Genomic DNA, 17,166 nt, shown 5'->3' with positions numbered 1-17,166 from the left:
TTTAAAGAAATGATTGTTAAACTAAATATCTAATATGCAATAGTGATCTGGCACTTTGTTCTGTTTCTGTGTGTCCTGGCAAGACAGGGAAAAAACATCATATGCTAATGAGCCCTGTACCTGTACATAAACTGAGAGAGAGAAAGCAAACGAGAAAAATAGAGCGAGTGCTACCCTGCAGTCCCGCAATACTACGACCAGCCTGCAGATCCAGAGAGCGAGAAAGGGCCTGATCAGCAAAACGGCCACGCAGAGACTTAAAAAGGAAGCTGATGGGGCAATTCCTCAATAGTCGTGACCCTGACGCTTCAAGAAGTTGCGAAAAAGAGGCCTAAATGAAGGTCTTGGACTACAGATGGAGGGGAGCACGGCCCAACTTCCTGTCCTGACAGGAAGCAGAACTGAAAGCAGCCGTTCAGTTTGTGGTACTAAAATAGAGTGAGTAGGCAAGTGCTGGTATTACAGTTTCATAACACGAGATCGGAGTACAGAAAATGGTAAAGTAGAAGTGTGTGCGCCAAATAATTTTTATTTTTACGACGCAGATATGGCTAGAACAGTATTACACAATACATATCAATACTTTCACACACCACAAATTAAGAAATGTGTGATATTTGTTTGTTTTTTAAACAATATAGTAACCAAATATTATAAAACAATAGGGACGAAAACATACGGTAGGCTCAGGTGCTTCGAAAATTCCCTCAATCAACGCCGCTCAGCCCTTTCTTTTCACTTAATAAAGCAGTTCAAGCAAAAATTTTCGAATATCGTACACAGAAAATAGCATTACAAGAAACATTGCCATTTTGGGAATTTGTAACATCATGTGATATAACCAAGTATTATTATTCACTATAAAGGAACAGGGTGTGTTGGGCAAATACATTGTTTTAGTGTTCACAAAAAAAGACGGGACCTCGTAGTAATAAAGCTACGTAGTAATAGAGCTTGTAAAAAAAAAAAAATCTGAGCATTTGTATGCTAACAGCGAGGTACAACATATTCACCACAAACCGGCACGTTGTTGCTAAACTCACAATGTTTATTTGCTATGGCAGAGAAATGTCAGGGCTCAGTCGTCCGACATAACAGCATAGACTGTGAGGAAAATCTGTGCTCATCACCAGAAGGCTCCAAGTTTCAATCTAATAGCTAATGAAGAGCCACTGCTGAGGAATCACCCACAACAACAAGTCAGGTCCAAAGAATTCAAACTACTTTGCAGTCACATGTTTGAATATGTATCTTTACAATAAGTAGAATTTCATGTTACCAGATCACAATTGAATCCACTCGTTTATAACCATATGAATAAATATGCTGTATCTACAAAATCTCCCTTTTCTGAGTACAACAATGTGCAAACAAATCACAATATCTCTGGATGAGTCCAATCAAATCAGGCATTCTTTTGCTCACACTTATTCTAAAAGGCCTGTTTACTACATTTGATTGGCTAAAAGTGAACCTCAAAATGCACATGATGACACGGATGACAGGACTGTACTCTGAGTAAGCTAATGCACAGACGATATATGATCTGTTGTGGTGCTCATGACATGTTCACCACAGTTCATTGGTATTTAAATGGAAAATGTATAAAAAAATCAATCTAATGAAGTGAACGCTGCAGGCAGTATATAGGCCACACACGCACACGCAAACAATATATACGTATACATGGCTCAACGTTCACTTGCATTTAATTAATAAAAACTGATGCATTTTTGGCATTTTCTAATGAAAAATTAATGCATCTTTGTGAACACACCTCTGTGACATGTCCCTCCTGAAACGCTATAATTAACCGCATTCGTTTCTCACAAATCAGAACACAATTGAGTCTTTAAACCAGTTTAAAGCTCGCGTCTTGGCTCTGAGGAGGCTAAAAAAAAAAACATACTGCAGACGCGACGATCCCAAAAACGCTTGCAGCTTCACACTGCTTATGTATGCATGTGCCAACGAGCAAGAACACAACGCAGACAGAATGTTGCAGGGGTGCAGTGTGAAGTCTTTTGCTGTCTGGATTTTTTTTTTATGTCCACATATGAGCATTCAGGATAGAATTCTCATCTTCATTTGTGCAATTCGACCAATGCTATCTGATACAGAATGTCTGTGCATGCATGTATGCTATAATGCACGTGACAATAGGAATTAGGGATGCACTGTTTGTTGTGATTCTGGCCCTGGATGACACTTTTATACAAAGAAAATTGATTAACAGCATGATATACATATGAATATATATATATGTACATATATGAATATATACATTTTGCAATATCCAGCCATTTTGCTTGTGGTTTTTAAAATGTAGCAACAAGAGCATGCACAAAAAGGACTCTTTTTGGTTTTAGGCTGTCAGTACTGTATCAGTATTGGGGTCTGTGCTCTGATTGATTGATTGATATATATATATATATATATATATATATATATATATATATATATATATATATATATATATATATATAATTTTTTCTGGTGCATACATCCCTAAAATCTCTGGAAGGAAAAAACCTCACATAACCTTTGTGCAGTGGGTCCTATTTCCGCACGTGAGTGCACGTGCATGTAGTGCATATGCATCTTTCCTGTCTATACTGTCAGGACGCACGGTCCCATTTTGTGCGCGCGCCAGCATCCACGAACGCAATGGGGAGAAACGGAAAATGGGGAGAAAAGCAAAAAAGGGAGAAAAAAAGAAGGGATGCGAATGCACCAGGGAGGAAAAGAAGGTGTGTACTTTGGTAAGGTTCCACGCTTTTGGCGCGCGTGCAATGCGTGCGTTATTTTGTGCGTTACCTCCAGCGTGCGGATCTCATGCTGCGTGAGGTCGTTGCTGGCGGCGCACTTGGTGCGGAGGCCCTGCAGGCTGGACAGCGAGATGTCGATCATGTTCTGGATGAGCTCGCACTGGCGCAGCGCCGCCTCGCCGCCTCCATCGCTCGGCATCGGGCACGGCGAGGTAACGCACCGCTGGCACACGCACACACACCACACGAACGTGCGAATGCGCCACCGCAGCCGCGCTGCACGCGCTCCGGCTCGAGAGCAGAGAGAGAGAGAGAGAGAGAGAGAGAGAGAGAGAAAGAGAGAGGGCGACGTCGCGGCGGGGTGACGACGCTCAGACACGCGGGGTACCGATCGCCACCGACTGTGGCTCCGCTAGTCCGTGCACCTTCTCCTCCGCGGACTGTCCTCCCGTCCCTCTCTCTCCCCGGCAGACTCTCCCGTTAGGCTGTTGGCCGCTCCTCACACCAACCCCCCCCCCCCCCCCCTCCTCCTCTATCCGTCAGTCAGCTGTGCAAAAAAAGGGCTCGGTGCATGCTGGGAAACCGAGTACCAACGAGCAACACATAACACACACTTACACTTTTTTTTTACACTTTACACTTTTCATGTGTCTATTAGAGATCTTAGCTTGGTGCTGTGTAATAGCTAATTTATTTGCTCATTTTTAGAATAATTGATAAGGATTATAATCATCATCAACAGTTTTTAATGTAAGCACTCATTACTAAAAACACATCTCAACAATGATAAAACTATAATACATTGACAGTCAGTGCAACCCAGATGTGGATGGGTTATCTTTAGAGTTCTTTACAATAAAAGAATTGTACTCAAAGTTTAACTGCTCTAATACAAGATACACAAATGTGTATGGTTCTGTCAATCACACAAAAACATGAAGATGATGAATAGCACATGTGGCTTTACATGATGTACAGCTGTTATCACTTAGGGTGTGTTCATTTTTGTTGGCAGATATTTTGACAATGATGGCTGTATGTTGAGTTATTTACAAAAGATTGGGATCAGCAGAGAGATGAGAAAAGTAGGATTACAAGGAGATGCAGAAGCAGGTAAAGAGGGATGTGGCGAAAGCAAAGGAAAAGGCATATGTATGAGAAGTTGGACAGTAAGGAAGGAGAAAAGGATTTGTAGCGATTGGTCAGGCAGAGGGACCGAGCTGGGAAAGATGTGCTGCAAATTAGAGCAATAAATGATGGAGATGAAAGTGTGTTGATTAGTGAGGAGAGTGTGTTGAGAAGATGGAGGGAATATTTTAAGCAGCTGATGAATAAGGAAAACGAGAGAGAGAGAGAAGGTTGGATGAGGTGGAGATGGTGGAGCAGGAAGTGGATAGGATTAGTAAGGAGGAAGTGAGAGCAGAGATTAAGAATTTGCTTTAAGAATATGCATTGTATGTCTGTGGATTTAGAGAAAGCGTCAGGTGTGTCAGAGAAGTATGTGAGGGTGATGCAGGACATGTATGAGGACAGTGTGACAGCAGTGAAGTGTGCAGTAGGAATGACTGGTTTAAGGTGGAGAAATCTGGAGAACCAGCTAGTTGTCTTTCTAGACATGGTTGCGAGGGATGTTTATACTGCAGCATTTAAAAGTTTCTATAACAGGGAATTTACCACAAAACTGAGTTTAGCATAGTGGCTAGCTAGAAAACATGCTTTAAAACATGATCAGGACTATAATATAGAATTGCAGAACTTAGACATGGGGATGTGGGAATTAGCATCACCAGGTCGAAATGTTATCCCATTACAAAACTTCTTTAGTCTTTAGAATTGCAGTATTGTAGCTAGCTGTGTCCTTTGTTAAATGTTTTAAAATGTTTTTATGGCTGTATTATATACAGTTACATTATTGGTTTGGTATATATCTATTTAACTCTGTTACTCATAATATCATTGTAAAACAATTTACCTAGCTGCCCACAATTCTAAAGATAAGATTGCTAACATTTAGCTAATCTTCAATTCAATTCAGTTTTATTCGTATAACGCGTTTAACGATTTGCATTCCCTTAAAGCAGCTTTACAGAGACAAAGAGGTTATAAAACATGAATTCATAGGTTAGTGCCTTAGCTTATTCCTAATCTTCATAATGTTTCTACGAACAAATGTTATCCAGCTAGTTAAGTGTCCATTTGTGTCATGCTAGGACTTCCTGATGCATCTAAAAGTTTTCTAGATAGTCTTTTAATTCATATAAACAAACAATTAGGTTTAAGAAATTTACTACCTTGGATAGAAATATACATCTTAATGTCAAAAAGGTTATTTATGTCTTCATAAAACATCACCTTAAGTTTTGATTGAGTTTAGTGTGTGTGTGTGTGTGTGTGTGTGTGTGTGTGTGTGTGTGTGTGTGTGTGTGTGTGTGTGTGTGTGTTTTTAACCAAATAAAATATACTAAATCATATGGTTTGTATAGCCATCATTTCTTTTTGGATCACTAAACTCACTTACTTACTTACACACATCCACACACACACACACACACACACACACACACACACACACACACACACACACACACACACACACACACACACACACGCACAAGTCCATTTGATCAGTTTGACTATAATAGTTCTAGCCACAATAGGGGAAGTCTTGTCATAAACAAAAAGGACTTAAATGTAGGTAATTTGTTTTGCTTTATTAATGTGAGAAAACAGTTACACTCCAGTGCTGTTAAATTCCCAATTCTCATTCGAAAAAGAGTTTAATGTGCTTGTTTTAATGTTTAGTTTCTATAATAACAACTTAAGGGACTTGCATGATGGACATTCTGTATAAAGTGAATGAAGATTTTTCTGTAAGGAGTGTTTTGTTTCTCATCGATGGAAGGAGTCTCCAATGTCAGCACTGTCAGAGCTAAAGCTGTAACTGGAGTTCGCATAGTCTTTGTGGTTTCTCCAAACATGCCAAACATGTTCCACTGCAGAGAGAGTCTTTATCTTTTATGATATCAGTACGCATCCCCCCCGAACCGCCAGTCATTCCCCACACTCAACACAACACTCAAACTGGCTTGAAAATCAGCAACTTGCAAATTGCATGCAAATATACAAATTCCACTCTGAGGTGTGAGTAGATCAGACAGAGAGGGGAGGCTGGGGGCTTTGGATTTTCTGACCAGCCGTCGCAAATATTTCTCATGCTCCTGAAGGTGTGATGTTCTTCCATGTTAAACACTCCCATCTCAACGCTGAGTCATTCTACAAGCTATGCACCCACTCCATCTGTCCTTTTCTGACTGTGTGTCTCCATAGCTCCAGCCTAATCCCGGTTCCTCTCTGCCTTCATTATTTCACCTCATGTAGAATACTCTGTGATTCTCAGGCACATGTTAGAAAAATTCTGCTCTTTTAAACATGAAATATATATATATATAATTTTATTTTATATTTTTTTCCCCACTATCTTATATATATATATATATATATATATATATATATATATATATATATATATATATATATATATATATATATATATATATATTTTATATATATATAATTTTATATAAAATAATGTACTACAATTCCAATTCTAAAAAAGTTGGGTTGTGGTGTGAAATTTAAATAAAAACAGAATGCAATGATTTGCAAATATTATAAATTTATTTTATTCACAATATAGAAACCTATAAAATGTTTAAACTGAGGCAGTGTATAATCTTAAAGAAAAAAACGGTAATTATGAATAAAAAAGGTTTGGAGAGGGCATCAAAAGTGAAAAAGTAAGTGTTACTAAAAAGAAACAGCTGGAGGAACATTTTGCAATTAATTAGAGTAACTAGCAACAAGTCTGTAGGAGAATTGGGGTGAGTATCTTAGAAGTAAAGATGGGCAGGGTGGGGTTTTTACCAATCTGTGAGAAACTGCATGAACACAGTTTGCTGTGCCAGGCAAAGAAGAAGCCACATGTGAACATGATCCAGAAACACCACTGTCTTTTCCAGGCCAAAGCGCACTTAAATTGGACTAAAGCAAAGTAAAGAAAAATGTCTTCTCTACAAACTACAAACCACAACTAACTTCAAACAGCCAAAACACTAATTTCATGTCATATATGAGGAATATAACACTTAGGAGTGTGCTGTAATAGGAAAATAATCAGTGATGGGGTGATGTAATGCAGCAAGAAATATCTCTAGTAGTAGTTTTTGTAAAAAAAATAAAAATAAAAAATATGTCTAATCTATAAAGTTTTGTGGGTTTTTGCTGTTTCTTTATGTAGCCTGTAAACACCTGAATAATGTTCTGTCTTTTTTAGGACCACTGTGCAACACTTAATAAAGTAAGTGCCATAAAGTAGTACAGTACACAAGATTATGTAGAGAGAAAATACACAACAGTGTGAGAAATATACAAGCAATATACACACACACACACACACACACACACACACACACACACACACACACACACACACACACACACACACAGCAGCTGTGCAGAAAAGCTACAGCACAAAGGACTCTGTGTAGTGTAGCAGAAATAAATTTAGCGAAAAGTGACTCAGAAAATAAATCATAAATAAAAGGTAGAAATGTTTAACACAGAATGCAAAGACTTTTCAGCAGCACTGTAGTTTCCACATAATTCAGTTTCAAAGATTTGATTTGGTGCTAAAATCATCTGCCATGGTGGTTTGTACCAACTGCCTTAATGAAAGGAGGTCTGACGTTTTGGTGGTTTGTTAAAGACATACGTTTTTTCAATCTAATTCGTTCTAATACAGACATTAAATGATTGCAGTACACTATAAGCTTTATATCTTACATTCACTGGTATCCAACTCAGGTTTTAGCAATGAAGTGGCAGATGGCATACAGCTTATGTAACAGACAACAGTCCAAAACCAAACCGAACGCCACTCTTGCTAGTTCTCTCACCTCGCAGTGTGTGAGATGTCCTGCACAAGCATGAGAAGAGACGTTACAATCAGCACAGCACCAAGGGGGATTTCCTCACCTCACTTTCCCTCCTGAGGCTGAGTGAAAGCTGAAAGCCGTGAGGCTTCAATCCAATTACTGCAGCACGAACCTCAGGAGGCTGTGTTTCATATGCAGCATTCAATTCAAAATGGTCATTCAACAGGACATCAAAAGAAGAAATCGTCTTGGAAATTCTGCCATAAAGGAGCAGGCCTAAACTCTAAACATCTTTCACTGGTCGGGGATCTTGTAAGCCGAGCTGTGGGAATCTCTACCTGTCACGTCAGAGTAAATTGGATTGAGAGGAACGTGATCATCCCCTGAGCTGCTTTGCAACAATCCCAATGCACCTCCATTGCACTGCCTAGCAACTCTAAAAATGATTTTTAAGTCAGGAAACATTTGAAACCTCTGATCAAATCTGAATGATCATAAACTATTCTTGGTTCAATCTTTTTATTTGGAAAAGCATTTATAATTGTTCACTTATAACTATATAACCAACTTGACCAAAACAAAATGTAACAAATTTGATAGAAATGAGCCTTGGCCTCCCATGACCATGTCACCGGTTCTCCACTGTTCATTCCTCAGACCACTTTTCATAAATACTGACTACTGCATACTGGGAACATCCCACAAGAGCTGCAGTTTTGGAGATGCTCTTACTCTGTCAGGCCATCATAATTTGGCCCTTGTCAAACTCACTCAAATCCTTACGCTTGCCCATTTTATTCTGCTTTTAACACACTTGCTGACTAATTTATCCCGGTCACTAACAGGTGCCATGATGAAGAGATAATCAGAGTTACATTCCATTCACTTCAACAGTCTAACTATACTTGGATTCGGTAATGGTTAAGCTGATGCAAAGATGTAATGGTTGTTATTGTTTTTTATTAAAATAATTCAAGCAGGGCTTTATAACTGTCAAGTTCAGAGTTTACATTTAGGTCTCTGGTGCCATCTAGTGGACACTCAGATTATTACACGTCAAAAAAAGTTCAATTCCAGTCTTGACTTCGTTGAAGGTGTAACTCAGGGGTGTCCAATCTTTTCCTCAATGGGCCAGTGTAGGTGCAGGTTTTCATTTCAACCAAATAAGGTCAACACATTCTACCTGTTTATGTCTATTGATTTTCATTTTCAATGACTATGGTCTTGAAAGTGGAATCAAGTAGATGTCTTGTTTTATACAGGCAGTAGTTGAATTCAGTGTTTCTGTCATTCATTCACTCTAGTTACCAATCACAGGGTCCTCACAGCTCCAGGGACCCCCAGGTCGATCCATGAGTTTCAAATGGAACTTCTCCACATGAGTTTTCTTGTCAATTGCCTTTCTTTAAAGAATGTGTCACTTCTGGGAGGAAGACAGGAAGCAAACACAATGCAAGGAAGTGCTGGAATCCAGACTTAATCTACTGCTTGACATGGACGTAATATTTGCGCAACGAAGAGATAAAAGTAGCTGCACGTGGACAGAGCCATAAACAGCTCGGATGTAGTGCAACAGGACATCACGATAACAACGTGCATCTGCTCAATGCCTGGAAATGAGTCATCACCGTGACATAATCGTTCGGCAGTAGAGTAGAAAAAGACAGATGCCGGTTTGCTTTTTCCAAGAGTCGTTTAATTGAATTGAATATAATATAATCGTTTAATTTACTTTAATTTAAGTAAGAAAGAGTCGTATGGATCAAAATCGATGATTTGTACAAAGAGGCAGCATCTTGCACATGTCAGTTCAAATGGAAAGATGAATGACAGATAATCTTTACTCCACTGAGGGACATGGTGATGCCTCATAGGTCACATCCTGCCAGATTTAACTGGAAAACATTCATGTGCGATGATGTATAATATTTACGGCTGTAGATGAGGTGGAGACCTAAAACAAACAGCTAAAAGTACTGTAGTTAATATACAGATTTTATACATGAGGCCGCACTGGTCTTTAGTGCTCCTGAGATTCGAACAGAAAAAATGCGGCCAAAATGTTTGCAGTGTCGAACGTAGGGTTTGTGCTTGTGTGCTTTTGATTGGAGTCCTGAGTGTCACTGAGCAAAGCGTCAGCTCCTTCGGAACCTCCTTAACTACACCCCGGCATGACATTCGATCTGAAATTAGCTGCAAATCAGCCCTAGTCTAATAAAAAAATGAACCATACACATTATATTAATAGGTCCTGATGATTTCATGATACAGGAGGTGATGTCATGATTGAGGTAAACTCAAAGTGAGTGAACAAATCCTAAGAAGATCAACTTTTCCAGTTTTGCAGCTCGCTGATGTGAACCTAAGCGCCTTCCAGACGAGGGCACATACTGAGAGCACGGCTCCATGGCCCACGCAGACTCGCCGCAGGCCGATCCAGATGGCAAAGGGGGGATCGAAAGTGAAGCTCGTCCCACCATCAGGAGAACAGCAGGGGCGTAGCATGAGGAAAAGTCTGCGAAAGAAAAAGACACCCACTGGGTTTAGCAGTTAAACCATGAGTGATCGATTTATAGGGTTCAAAAAATTTATGTAAAATTTGATGTTGAAAGTAAATTAAATAAAATGCACAAAAGAGCAATAAACTCTAGACAAAAAAGAAACCTGTCCTTATTTGGGGGACACCAGATATTCATTCATTATAGCTTCATCGCTGTTTTATACACAATATAGACAAATGTTTGTTTGCACTATGACGTGCATCTTTGCTTGCTCGCCATAGAATACTGTTATCTTGGACCTCCCCACAACCTCCTTCTATATCAGTACGGCTTGAAGGGTTATGGCTTTTTTTTTTTTTACTTGAAAAAACAAGTATAGTATTAGAGGCAGGAGGAAGGAGGGCTTTTTTGAAAAATGGCAACAATTTATTACCTACTTTAATGATGTACGTATCCTGGAGGTAGACTGAGGGGAGGTATAATTATTTTTTTTCTCCTTTACTACTCCAAGGATTAGTTTTTGGGTTATTATTTGTTTAATTTATGTATTTCCCTTTGTTTTTATTTGTATTTATTTATTTTCTCTTCCTCTTTTAATTGTGTAGTTGAACCTTTTTAATATGTCCCTTTGTTCTGGTTTGGGATTGTTGGGGTGGGTGGGATGGTACTGTTATAAAATGTAAAAGTGCAATTTTGCACAAAAAAACTATTGGACAAAACAAAACAAAAAATAATAATAAGTTTGTGGACACCAGACCATCACACCTATTAATGTTCTTCTCCAAACTGGTTCTACAAGGCAAAAAGCACACCATTGTAAAGAATAAATAACAATTTTCCTTAATTAACGAACCTGTCCAAGGATGACGACTATGTGTTAAAGTTGGAGTGGAAAAACTTGAGTGTCCTGTACAGAGACATGACCTAAACCCAACCAAACACTGGAACTGGAACAGTAACTTAATCCCAGACCTCCTTATCTAATATCAGTGCCTGAGCTCAGCACTGCTTGGAAGGTTGAGGTGTTTAAGGCTCTGGGTTGCTGATCAGAAGGTTGGTGGTTCAAGCCCCAGTATCACCCATTTGCCACTTTGGGCCCTTAACACTTTGCTCTGGAAGGGGTTCTGACCCTGTGCTCTGACCCCAGCTACATAACATCACTGAAATATGTAAAGAAAGAATTTAACTGTGCTTTAATGTACATGTGACAACTAAAAAGCCCCTTTACCCCCCTTCTTGAGGCTGAATAATCACAAATCCCTACAGGAAGGCTTTCACATGATCCCTAACATTTACAGACCATACTTTGCTGCTTTATCAACACTCTCACCATGACGCCACTTCCTTGTTTGACTCGTCCTTTTCCTGAGCACCGGATCTCCTGAGCTTGCCTTCATCTTCTGCACACATTAAACAGCATTACGAATGACAGACCTCACACCAAAGACAATGTCATTTAGAACTGAAAGGAAGTGCTTGCCTGCTGTAAGTCCCTCTACATCCTCCAGAAGGTTGGCAGTGGAGGCTGCAGTGGTGAGTCTCACACAAGGGTTAAGGAATACACAATAAATCCTGCATGTCTTTATGATCACTGCAGACTATATTTGACTTTTTTTTTTTTTTTTTTTTTTTTTTTTTTTTTTATCTTCTCTTTCTAAGGTCCCCTGGTGGTCTAGTGGTTAAGATGCAGCGCTCTCACCGCTGCGACCCGGGTTCGATTCCCGGTCAGGGAACCCAGCCACTCTCAGTGCCGGTCCCAAGCCCGGATAAATTGGGGAGGGTTGCGTTAGGAAGGGCATCCAGCGTAAAACATATGCCAAATCAAACGTGCGGAGGATCCGCTGTGGCGACCCCTAACGGGAGAAGCCGAAAGAAACTACTACTACTACTACTATCTTCTCTTTCTACTTTAGCCGTGTGCAATTTCCTCTACCTAAGAATCTTGAAGTGCTTTTCCTAGCAGTGTTTATTACAAAATAAACAAAAGGATTCATATTTCAAAGACGTGTAGAGTAATGCAGAGGAAATCTCTCTAGCAGGAGGATACGAGTGATGCTTGAGGAGAGCCCTCTTTTTGGTCTTCCTTCGACGGGTTTTTTCAGAGAAAGATTTAGCGATTTCGAAAAGCTTCCGTCTTGTTGCTGCAAAAATATGAAGAAAAAAAAAACAAAAAACAGAAACAAAGGCATTATTAGCCAGAAGCAGTTTAAACACAGTTTAATGCTAAACACTAAACACAGTTCTTACATTTTCTATAGAAAGGTCATTTTTACAAGAAACATATATGAGTAGTAGAGAAATATTCACTTTTTTGTGTGAATTAATTGTACAACTGTACAATATCTTTTTTGGTGGAATTTCATGCATAGCTGCAAAAATTGTGCAATTACTCATTTATTACATTTTATATATATTTTTTTAATGCATAATCAAATGGCAATAATTTCCTTTTTTAACCTAATTTCAAATAGGAAAATAACATGATTTGTATAAAGGAAAAGTAAATTATATGTTATGAGACAATAAATTACATGTAAAATGTAAATGTTTTATTATTATAATTATTATTATTATAAAAATATTTAAATATTTCTTTAAATAGTTTGCAAACTTTTTTCAAACTTTTAACTTTGATGCTGTTTTGTTATATAAATAAATTTTCAACTGAAAATTTTACTGTTTAAGTGTGATTTAATTTTGGTTTGAAAGAGGCAGGTGTAGAGGACAGAGTTGTATGGAGACAGATGATCGATCCACTGTGGCGACCCCTAATGGGAGCAGCCGAAAGGAGAAGAAGAAGAAGAAGAAGAAGAAGAAGAAGAAGAAGAAGAAGAAGAAGAAGAAGAAGAAGAAGCAGTATGATTTAATTACAATTATAACCTAATTCATTATAAGTTATTTTTAACCACAACCTTTAATATATATTTATTTGTTGCATTGTTTGATTTTTCGATGAGACAATAAAGCCATACTTAATTTAAATACAGGTGCTTCAGGATGTTCATGATTGAAAAGCTGTTGATTATTTTTGCATGTTATGGACGTCTTCTGATGTCGAGGAGTCTGAAGAGACAGAAGCAGGGTCTGATTCCCAGTCTATTTTAAAAAAAAGCTGGCTGTTTGATTAGATTCGGTGCAGCTTCGCTGTCATTTGCAATTCAATACAGCGAGACAGATTAGGAGACAAAAAAGGAGGCAGGTGTCTGTGTGTAATAGTCATCATTATCATTATGGAGTTATAACAGCAGTGTTGAGATTACCGTAGTGCTACTTTCAGTTTCTCTGGATATAAACCAAAGTAAAATAAATGTATAATTTTAAGCTTTTGTGGCCTATTATATATATATATATATATATATATATATATATATATATATATATATATATATATATATATATATATATATATTAATATATTCATTCATTTTATCCCGCTTATCCGTAATTCGGTTTGCAGGGGCAGCAGTCTAAGCAGGCTATATATATATATATATATATATATATATATATATATATATATATATATATATATATATATATATATATATATATATTACAAGGAAATCATAAGGTCATTTGGAATTTGATGGCTGCAACACATCTCAAAAAAGGTTGGGACAGGGCCATGTTTACTTCTGTGTACCATTCACTCTTCTTTTAATAGTCTGTATATGTCTTTCTTTCTTTCGGCTTCTCCCCCATTAGGGGTCGCCACAGCGGATCATCCGTATTCATGATCCGCATGTTTGATTTGGCACATGTTTTTATGCTGGATGCCATTCCTAACGCAACCCTCCCCATTTATCCGGGCTTGAGACCGGCACTCAGAGTGCACTGGCTTGTGCAACCCTAATGGCTGGGGTTGGTTTCCTGACCGGGGATCGAACCCGGGCCGCAGCGGTGAGACCGCTACATCCTAACGACTAGACCACCAGGGAACTTACCGTATTTTTCGGACTATAAGCCGCTACTTTTTTCCCACGTTTTGAACCCCGCGGCTAAAACAACGAAGCGGCTAATTTATTAATTTTTCCCGGGTTTTTCCCGGTTTCACAAACTTTAAGCCAAAAAACTGAACCCTATAACATTAGACCAATGAAATTTCCGAACGGAAACGAAAAAACGCACCTCACGTGTGTTCTGAGCTGCACGGCTTTGGGAGAAAGAAGTTCCATCGGGTGATTTTTAAACGCACGACGATGCCAAAAGATAAACTCCAGAGAGAAATAGTTGTAAAAGGAAGGAGGAAGACAGTGAACAATGACTTTCTTGTTCAGCTACTGTTTAGATACAAGCCGTTGTAACGTGTTGAGTCTGGGTAAAGGGAGAGCTCGCTAACTCCAGTTGCAACAGAAATCATATAAGCACAGACAGGTTTCCAAAACTCGTGCTTTTTTATTTTTCTTGGCAACAGCGTTAAGGGTTAGTCAAAGAAACTTAGAAATAAGCATCAGAAAATAATAAGGACATAATCCTCGTCTTGAACACACACAGTAATAGCGGAAAAATGCAGTGGCAGGCTATTCCCAAAATACCGCTATGCTCCTAAAGGAAGCACAACACATTAGTGTAGACTATAGCGGCTTATAGACAGGTGCGGCTTATTTATGTTAAAAATAAAAATGTTTGTAAAATTTAGTGCGGCTTATATATGGGTGCGCTTTATAGTCCGGAATTTATGGTAGTCTGGATAGGTCAAGGAATCAAAATATTGTCTCATGAAAAAAGAGATTTTTTAAAAATGGATCTAGACCTAGATGGATGCATATGTTGCTCTAAACCTGTATTTATATTTTCTGGATTGATGGTGTCTTTTCAGAAGCTGCCCATTCTATAGGCACTAATGCAGTCCTATACCATCAGAGATGCAGACCTGCAGATGCAGAACTGAGCGCTGATAACAAATCAGATTGTCCCTCTCCTCTTTAGTCCGGAGGACACGACATTCATGGCTTCCAAAACCAACTTAAAATTGTTATTCCTCTGACCACAGAACAGTTTTCCTCTTTGCCTCAGTCCATTTTTAAATATGTTTTCGCCCAGAGAAGATAGAGTGTTTATGGAACATGTTCATTTTCATGGTCATATGGTTTCTTCTTTACATGATAGAGCTTTAACCTGCATTTGTTGATGACATGGTTAACTGCAGATTGGTTACATTCTGCCCATCTTTACTTTTAAAAGATGCAAATTTTTCCTCCTGCAGAGAATCATTGCTTTCTATTTTTTATTTACCTTTTACATGGCATCATATGTCTAACATATGACTCAAAATAACTACACTGTCAGAGAGCCACCAGCCACCCCTCCCTCCTTTACTCAACACTCTCACTCAGCCTCTCCCTCCTACTAATCACCTATACCTGTCCTCCATTTACCCGTCCCCTTTATAAGGTCCCCATTCCCCTTCACTCACGGTCCAATCTACCAGTTACGACCATAGATCACCTGGACTTCCTACCTCTATGGTTCCCTTTGCTTCCAGGCTTCTATGCCTTTATGCTCCCTGTGCTCCCTGTGCTTCCATGCTTCCATGTTCCTGGCTACGCTTCTAAGGAGCACTAAAGTGTGCCATTTTGCTTCAGTCACTTCTCAATCTCTCGTGTGTGTATTTGTGGACAATAAAGAACATTTGGTATTACTCCCGGTTTCTAACGCCTGGTCTATCTGTGACAGCAGACCAGACCATAAAAAAACCTACCTCAATGGATCCCCAACCCGCTCCAATCACGGATCCATTCAAGGTACTCGTCGCTGCTCCAGCTCACTCTAGCGCGGCTGCAACGCTCGCCTCCTACAGCCCAATGGGACTTCCGGCTTCCTACTCCGACAAGTAAGTACCTACGTCGAGATGCAACCTGCCAGATATCCCACCAAACGCTCCCCCCCCTCCGAGCCCCAATGAGGGCAACCCACTCCAGACCTCCGCCAAGGGAACCGCTCCACTCCAGACCTCTGCCGAGGGCGCCACTTCGCTCCAGGCGATGCCGACGTGCCGACGCTCCAGACAACGCCGACGCACTCTAGAGTCCCACCGAGGGTGCCGCTCCGCCTCAGACCACCGCAGAGGCTGTCCTTCTGCCTCATACCTTCCTAGCCTCAAAGGTGTTCCACCCAGTGGCAGTTCGCAGCAACTTCCGCTGTGTCCGCGCTGGCACCCGACCTTCCTCATGCCCCAGATTTTGCGTGCCTGTCCAAGACTTCCCTCCTCCAGACCTCCTCCACCCACCCTAGATGGGTTGCAAAGCCTTCCTCGAAGTGCCGTGGCCCACCTGGCAAAGGTGGGATTGGGGCGTCAGGAGCCGCCCCTGGAGGAGGGGGTAATGTCAGAGAGCCACCAGGCACGCCTTCCTCCTTCACTCAACACTCTCACTCAGCCTCTCCCTCCTACCAATCACCTACACCTGTCCGCCATTTACCTGTTCCCTTTATAAGGTCCATGTTCCCCTTCATTCAAGGGCCAATCTACCAGTTACGACCATAGATCACCTGGACTTCCTACCTCTCTGGTTTCCTGTGCTTCCATGCTTCCATGCTCCCTGTGCTTCCATGCTTCCATGCTTTCATGCTCCTGGCTATGCTTCTGAGGAGCACTCAGTTAAGTGTGGCATTTTGCTCCAGTCACTTCTCAAACTTTTGTGTGTTTATTAGTGGACAATAAAAAAAAAACTTCAGTATTACTCCCGGTTTCTAATGGCTTGTCTATCCGTGACATACATAACCTTGCAAAAAAGTGCTAAATAAATGTTGCAAACCCGCAATGCCTTTTTAAAAGAATTAAATGCTTCTAGAAGGAGTATTATTATTATTAATACTATTAACATTATTATTAATTAATTATTAATATTAAGCTGTAAATTATACAGCAACCTATAAAAAAAGGAAAAATACAAAAATCACATTATTACATGTGTGTGTGTGTGTGTGTGTGTGTGTGTGTGTGTGTGTGTGTGTGTGTGTGTG

General features: G+C 39.7%; 2 protein-coding genes across 9 annotated transcripts in view; both read right to left on the bottom strand.

The window, feature by feature from the left end:
- The window catches only part of ksr1a (kinase suppressor of ras 1a), a 41,708-nt gene extending 38,392 nt beyond the window's left edge, over window positions 1–3,316 (bottom strand). For 2 of the 4 annotated variants that reach the window (XM_083568491.1, XM_083568492.1), the window contains exon 1: window positions 2,818–3,316. In XM_083568491.1, the coding sequence (XP_083424617.1) occupies window positions 2,818–2,967 (150 nt within the window). In that variant the 5' untranslated portion in view covers window positions 2,968–3,316. The remainder of the gene's footprint in view (window positions 1–2,817) is intronic. The other 2 variants (XM_083568493.1, XM_083568494.1) reach the window with 1 other exon arrangement.
- Window positions 3,317–9,376: 6,060 nt separating this feature from the next.
- The window catches only part of cuedc1a (CUE domain containing 1a), a gene marked incomplete at its 3' end in the record, with an annotated part of 28,575 nt that continues 20,785 nt past the window's right edge, over window positions 9,377–17,166 (bottom strand). For 2 of the 5 annotated variants that reach the window (XM_083568567.1, XM_083568566.1), the window contains 4 exons: window positions 12,251–12,344; window positions 11,684–11,742; window positions 11,534–11,603; window positions 9,377–10,217 (listed from right to left, as the gene is read on the bottom strand). In XM_083568567.1, the coding sequence (XP_083424693.1) occupies window position 10,217; window positions 11,534–11,603; window positions 11,684–11,742; window positions 12,251–12,344 (224 nt within the window). Of the gene's footprint in view, window positions 10,218–11,529; window positions 11,604–11,683; window positions 11,743–12,250; window positions 12,345–14,961; window positions 16,512–17,166 lie in introns of those variants that run through there. The other 3 variants (XM_083568564.1, XM_083568565.1, XM_083568568.1) reach the window with 2 other exon arrangements.

Source organism: Silurus aristotelis, assembly GCF_946808225.1.
Source record: "Silurus aristotelis genome assembly, chromosome: 18".
Lineage (NCBI taxonomy): Eukaryota > Metazoa > Chordata > Actinopteri > Siluriformes > Siluridae > Silurus > Silurus aristotelis.
This window is presented reverse-complemented; position numbering and strand designations above follow the sequence as displayed.